Genomic DNA, 7,105 nt, shown 5'->3' on the forward strand with positions numbered 1-7,105 from the left:
TGAATGCAGGGAGCCAGTCGGGTTGCTGAACGCTCTGGAACGCACTGTTTGTGGCGTGAACCGGCCCTAAATCTACTTTAATATGTGTGTGTGTGTATGCATGGGAGATAGGGACCTTAGATTGTAGAACAAGTTAGTGGTTTCCACTTCTGCCTTTTAGCACTGGGGGTCCCCGGTTCAAATCCTGGTCAGGACAATATCTGCATGGAGTTTGCATGCTCTCCCTGTGCTTGTGTGAATTTCCTCCTGGTACTCCGGTTATCTCCCACATTCCAAAGACGTGCTGGTAGGTTAATTGGCTCCTGTCTAAATCTGTCCAAGTATGTACATATGTGTATGTATGCGTGTCAGATAGGGACCTTAGACTGTAAGCTAATTTAGGGGCGGAGACTAATGTGAATGTATAGTATGTAAAGCACTGTGTAAATTGTTGGCACTAAACGCATGAAATAAATAGACGGCTCCCTGTTGTTTTATTGACCATCTATTCAATCCACTGTCGCATGAATGAATGAAGGTCCTTATCCTTGTGTAAGCTCCCATCAGACTGCCTTCCAGCTAACATGGGGCTTTTTTGACTTGGCTCCAGCGGGCAAATTGGGCAGCGAACAGAAGGCAAGTATAAACAGTAGGGGGTTGGCTGCTAGGTGGACCTGTTACTTTGCCTTCACTGGGGAAAGTACTTTAAGGAAAGGTTCGATCTAGCCTACAGGTGGCCATACACTCTACAACCATCGCAAGACTTTAGTCTTGCAATGGTTGTAAAGGGATTAAAAAAACGTACGATCTGTCTATCTTGGACAGGCAGATCGCACTCTCGATCATCGCAAAGCCCGCCCCCCTGAGGGGCGGGCTTCCGATGACCGCAATGCTGAACGGGCAGTGTGCGCGTGCGCACACCGGCCCGTTCAGCATTTATCTTCCGAGCACCGTTCTAACCAGCCGAGAATCGTACGATTCCCGGCTGGTTTTCGAACATGCTGGTTCGACAGAAGACGTGCGACCGTACAGTAGAAACGGTCGCACGTCTCCGTTCACACTGCTCGATTATCTTACGAAAACCTGATCGCATACGATTATCGTACGATAATCGTGCAGTGTATGGGCACCTTACCTCTCCCCGAGTAACCACAGGAGCAATAATCCTACGTGTTCCATCACCCCTTTCTGGGGGTATTCACAGTGAGGGTTTGTATGAACGATGTGAGTGTACCTGGCGTGTCGCACATGAGAAAGCAGCATCAGTAAGTTGGCCAAGCGGGTGGACTGCTGCCGGAAGGGAATTCCACTCTTGCCGATGACCCAGACCAGTCCATCAGTGACAGTGTTTAAGAGGTGGTGCAGCTTCTTGCTGCTGTCTGATTCCTCCTCAGAAGTTGATAGTGGGAACATGTCTATGGGTGATACAAAACAAAGTAAAAATCAGATAGCTTAATAAAGCAGTGCAATCTGTTCAGCTTTAGAAATAATACACACAGGCATCATAATATTGGGCACTGGGCACCATGATGGAGTGCAGGTAATCGTTTTACTAGTAGACCTTTGTAGGACTTCTGTTTGGGTTTTTGTTTGCATCAGAACTGTTTTCCTCCCTACACACATCAACAGAGATACTAAGAAGCATCTCATGCACATCTGAAATGCAAGCTAAATGCTCCTAAAAGCATGCTGTATTTATCTGTGTACACAAACCCTCAGTGTATGTACACCCTAAATTGAATTTTAACATGCCTCACTGGATACAGTTTTCTTACCATTTTTGTGAATCTGTTGCATGGGGATCCGGCCAGTCATAGCACTTCCTGTTGCAGGCTGACAGCACTAGGAAGCTGATTTAGAAAGCGTTCACCCAGCGTATAGCCACTAGATGGAGCCAAGGAGCATAGGGAATTAATTTGTTTTTCAGCAGTATCTAGGGGCATTAATGCCCTGCAAATGGATTTTGCCTAGCTATACCCTTTGCTTTATAATTCCGCCCCTAGGCTGCTGCCTTGCAGTTAGCTGCATGGTCATCCTGCTGTTATCCGCAGGTAAGGATCTCTGCCACAGATTTGCAAAAGAAATTGGTTAAGAAATACTGTATACAGTGAGGCATGATGCCAATCAAACAGAAAAATAGATTTAGGGTTTCCGTACATTTTAATAAGGCAATGGAAAGAGCAATGAAGATGTGCAAAGTGCTGTATACCATAACACCTAATTAGCGGTCAGTTTGGCAACCTGACAAGTAAAAAAAAAAAAATGGACGGTGCCCGAGAGACCATGTACACATGCCAAGGGGGGTAGCACACGTTAGGTGGTAATTTAAATATACTGGCTTTTATAAAGGACTAAATACCATAAAGCAGGAGTAGGCAAACTCCAACCCTCCAGCTAGGGTGCAACTACAGATACCATTAGGCATTGCCAAACCCTGACGGAGGTAGATGCATAATGGGATTTGTGTGTGTAGGAGTTTGCCTACCCCTGCCATAAAGTATACCTGCCCAGGTCTAGAATGTTTTCCATGACTAGGTTCTACCCCGTCATTTAGTTGTCAAATGCCAGAGCCTCTATTACCCACTCACGTTCCAGCACTTACCAGCAAGTGATAGAGTGAATCTCAACATGGGCAGAAGCCAAGGCCCCATATACAGGCTGGGCTTACGATCCATGGGGCTCAACAAGGACACAGGGATCACGTTAAAGGTTTCAGCTAGCCATACATTGCTAGATTTCTCTTGTTTTGCCCTGTCGGCTGATTCACTCATCCACACTAAACCGAGTGGATATAGGAATCTCCACCTGATGGCTATTGTATTTAGACAGCCACCTGTCTGAACCTCTACAGTAACTGCCTCTGATTGGAAGGAGTCACTGTTCAGTCGACAATTTTCCAACCGGTTTCTTAAATTCTGAAAATCAAATTTTGCCGCGCCAGGTGGTAACAACAGGGCCACCCATGGGCACAGACACCTGCAGACATCATAGGTTGTCGACACTTTATGGTCGCATTCAAAAGTCACTTTAATTAAATTAGGAGAACACAGTGTACAGTATGGGGGACAGTATGGTGGACTCAGGGCCGGATTTCCCACAAGGCCAACCGAGGCCCGGCCTTGGAACAGCAGGGACTAAAGGGGCAGCAGGGGTGTGGAATTCCTATCTCCTGACGCTCGGGACATGCAGTTCCGGGCGTCAGGCGGGTAGTTGTTTTCTACATTCAGCAATTAGGCAAGCAGGGCTAAATGTACAGAGGGGAAGCCGCCACTCGTTTTGTACAAGTGACCTCAGCAATGTCGCAGAGATCACTTGTATGCAGGATGCATACAGGGGGCGCATTGAGGAACCTGGCATTGGGGCAGCAGAGAGAGTAACCCCAGCCCCGGGTGGACTCGAGGCAGCAGAGTATAGGGGCAGCAGGGGTGTGGAATTTGTATCTCAAGACGGCAAGCAGGGTTAAATGTACAGCCGCCGCTTGTTTTGTACAAGTGATCTCGGCGATGTCTGCATACAGAGGGGGCATTGAGGAACCTGGGATTGGGGCAGCAGAGAGAGTAACTCCGGCCCTGGGTGGACTCATACTCACTGGAATTCAGCAGGATCATGACCTTCAGGCACAGGTACTCTCTGTGTTGCAGCTTCAGCTCTCGAAATCTTGACGTTGTAGCTAGCAGCATGTCAAAGATTTCCAAAATTCCCTCCACGCATTTGCCTTCATCCCTGTAAATACAAAAATAGATAATACAAAAATCAATCTTCACCCGCTGCTATCACACTGTGCCATGAGTAAATCCTACTGACCTGCTGTTAAAGGAAACCTGTCATAGGAGCAATATGTGTGGAAGACTTTAATAATGAAATGTTAAAAGCAAGAAATGTACTGTAGCGCCCTTTAAAATGTCGCTATTCAATTTAGAGATACCTGGACTGTAACCAGTCTAGATACTGATTATACAGAGCTCTGCATTCTATAGGTGTCCCTGAGTCTGCTGGATCGATTGCTCCTCCTGTTGCTGAGGAAAAGGGAGCCTTGGCATACAGTGAGGGAGGATCCACCCTCAGGTTATGACTAGGCACCTGACCCTAGCCAATCCCTGAGTAGGATGACTCAGAGGCATGGTTGAGGGCAGGTGATAAAAGGTCTGGGGACATTGTGGAGAGCTCTCTTCCCCTAGGGGCCTCGCCCTAGGAGGTCTGTGTGTGATGCAGAGCAAGCAGCCTGGGCCTCAGCACATGGCAGGTGCGTAGGGGCCTGGAGGCCTAAGGATACACTGATACTTCACTGGGCCCATACACGTGGCAGGTGTTGGGTGCCTTGTTCTAAGAAGATACTCTCATTTAACTGGAGTGCTCCTTGGCAGTTGCAGATGCTGAGGGCACAGAAGTTCCAGATCCTAAAGAGGAAAATACCTGATGGAAGCTGGGTCGGGGAGGAGTCCGCTTGTTGAGGGGTACCGCAGAGGAGCTGATGAGAGCGTCCGTCTGGGACCCACAAGGGAGATCCCACACCCTATTCCAGGTATCGGTTCACAGTACTACTACTACTATTGGTCTCTGGGACCAGATCGCAGTGATTTCAGCCTTAGCGGTTGCTAGGGGAGAAAGCTGTCCTCAGAAGTATTTCCTATGGCATCCTACAGACCCCAAACCCTCTCTCTCCTATTGATGTTGCAAATAAATACCCTAAAAAGACCCTAAGACTCGAGCCGTTCTGTCTGTGAGTGTCGGTGTGCTGTTGCTGATCAAAGGGGACTGGCAGCTGGAACCAACAGGTAGGAGAACCTATTGCAATATCCAGCGGCTCCTTCGGGGATGAGCGCTACAGTACTCACAAACCGCCTGTAGTGACAGAGGTTACATCAGCACCGTGAGAACATCAAAACAGCCACAGTGTAGGACATGCAGTCTGGAGTACACATTCTTCTCACTGCATGGCAGCCTCGGTTAATGCATCTCTGGGGCGATGCCCCCTTTGTCAGAATGCGTTAACCGAGGCTCCAGACTTCAGAGTGGTTCAGCTGAGTATACCATGTCTGGAGCAGAGGAGGAGACAGGCTGGAGGGAGTGGTACAGCTGAGTATACCATGTCTGGAGCAGAGGAGGAGACAGGCTGGAGGGAGTGGTACAGCTGAGTATACCATGTCTGGAGCAGAGGAGGAGACAGGCTGGAGGGAGTGGTACAGCTGAGTATACCATGTCTAGAGTCATGCGGGAGGGAGGGGTGCAGCTGAGTATACCATGTCTGGAGGAGAGGAGGAGACAGGCTGGAGGGAGTGGTACAGCTGAGTATACCATGTCTGGAGGAGAGGAGGAGACAGGCTGGAGGGAGTAGTGTAAGAGCAAACTGGGATTGCGGTTCAGGTGAGTATTATTTTAGCTCCCTAGACAAAACAAGTACTTAACCCTTGCAGTGCGAGTATAGCCCCGCTGCAAAGGTTAAGATTTGATTTGCCCGGAGTTCTGCTTTAATCTAAATGATAGGTAATCCCCTGCAGAATCAACACACACAGTTTCACACAGGGCTAGTAGGTGGGCAGCAAGAATGCAATTCCTGATGTCTGAGCTATGTAAGTTCCGGGTTTTCTGCTACTTTCACCACCAATCACATTCAAATTTGCAAAGCAGGATTCAATCTTATTGATGTCTGTATGAAGCAAGAAGGGTGTTCCAGCATCACCAACAGATGTGTTCCAGGAGCGACAGGTTATATGACAAACGGGAGCCAGATGGGCTGGTGCAATACAGCAATGTCTGGGCGGAGGAATGGACCTCTCAGCGAGTGTGTAATGCTGCTTGTAGGGTTCTCAGGGTTGATTTTTCAATGTGATTGAAGTGTATCTTTAAGGTTGGAGCGGTCACACAAACATTAGAATGAAAGCAGCAGCTAGTTTTAATCACAAACCACGCGCCGCGATTTCCACAATGTTCCCTCTTACAGAGATGCCTTAATAAATATTTACTAAACAACAGCTGCCAAATATGTTTTGACCTGCTTGTTAACTCCGCCATGAGCAGGAGGAATATTTTACATAATTTGCAGTCACAGGAGGGTTCGCTGGAGGAAACCATTTACAGACAATGACAAAATAAGGGAATAAAAAAAAAAACACTAATTTGCAAGTCATTCCAAGGAAATTGGAAGACATTGTGAAGAGCAGAACGAGACTTGGTACATCTAGGAGCAAATTAAAAAATAATGAGTCAACTTGTACAGGCTCTCGCTGTTGTTTAACAATGTTTGAAGATTTGTTGCCCTGACACATCGCCCTGAGTGTCAAGCACAAAATGTATGCTTAAAGAGAATAGGATTTCAGCTACAGGGCGACGGGGAATAAAAACAAGTTATCATTTGAAACTAAAAACAGAACATCAACAAGGGAAAAAAAAAGCATAATAGAAATTCCAGAAATCTATTAAAATTCTTCTGCTACACGACTCTAAAGCTGCCCTCAAACTTCACCAAAAGTTCATGTTCTGTGGTTCCGTGTAGACATGTGCGATTTGTTTCGTTCCGAATCAAAACTTGTACGAATGTTCCGAAATTCGGACACATCCGAATCCCTGAATCCCAATGCATCCAAATGTGTCCGAATCAGAATTTCCATTTCCGAATTTACAGCGAGTTGGTCTATTTAACCATGACCTTTAAACCACACCCACTGTTTGTGGCCACACCCACTGCTTGCCATGTAATATTTATTTAACACTTCCCCGGCAGCTCATGCTTTCCTCTTCTCCCTGGTGCTCCAGGATGCTTACAATGCAGGACTGCTGGTCCTGTATAGTACATAATGATGCAAGAAAGTATGCGACTGGCAAAGTGGCGAAGGGAAGTGTCTTCTATATATACCCAGGGGCGTATCTGCCGCAAGGCAAACAAGGCGTTTGCCTGGAGCAGCAGATTCGCGGAGGGCGGCACCGGGCCAATTGCAGAAGGGTTACAGACCTGGATGTGATGCCCTCGTGACGCGGATAGCGGCTTGGGGTGGTGTGCAGACGGCGGGCGTCGTCGTTGTGGCATCATTGGTAAGTATGTAAGCCCCGGGGGTCCATTAGTCATCGGCAGGGCAGTCCGGGGGGGGCGGATGCTGTCCACGAATCGGCGGGTCAGTCCCGGGGGGGG

At 47.8% G+C, this 7,105-nt stretch overlaps 1 protein-coding gene across 2 annotated transcripts in view; it reads right to left on the reverse strand.

The window, feature by feature from the left end:
• The window catches only part of ESR2 (estrogen receptor 2), a 28,846-nt gene that overhangs the window by 7,810 nt on the left and 13,931 nt on the right, over positions 1 to 7,105 (reverse strand). Inside the window, exons 6-7 of one of the 2 annotated variants that reach the window (XM_018556207.1) lie at positions 3,569 to 3,702; positions 1,214 to 1,394 (exon numbers count right to left, since the gene is read on the reverse strand). In XM_018556207.1, coding sequence (XP_018411709.1) covers positions 1,214 to 1,394; positions 3,569 to 3,702 — 315 coding nt within the window. The remainder of the gene's footprint in view (positions 1 to 1,213; positions 1,395 to 3,568; positions 3,703 to 7,105) is intronic. The other variant, XM_018556215.1, reaches the window with a different exon arrangement.

This window comes from Nanorana parkeri, unplaced genomic scaffold (assembly GCF_000935625.1).
Source record: "Nanorana parkeri isolate BGI_ZX_2015 unplaced genomic scaffold, ASM93562v1 scaffold12, whole genome shotgun sequence".
NCBI lineage: Eukaryota > Metazoa > Chordata > Amphibia > Anura > Dicroglossidae > Nanorana > Nanorana parkeri.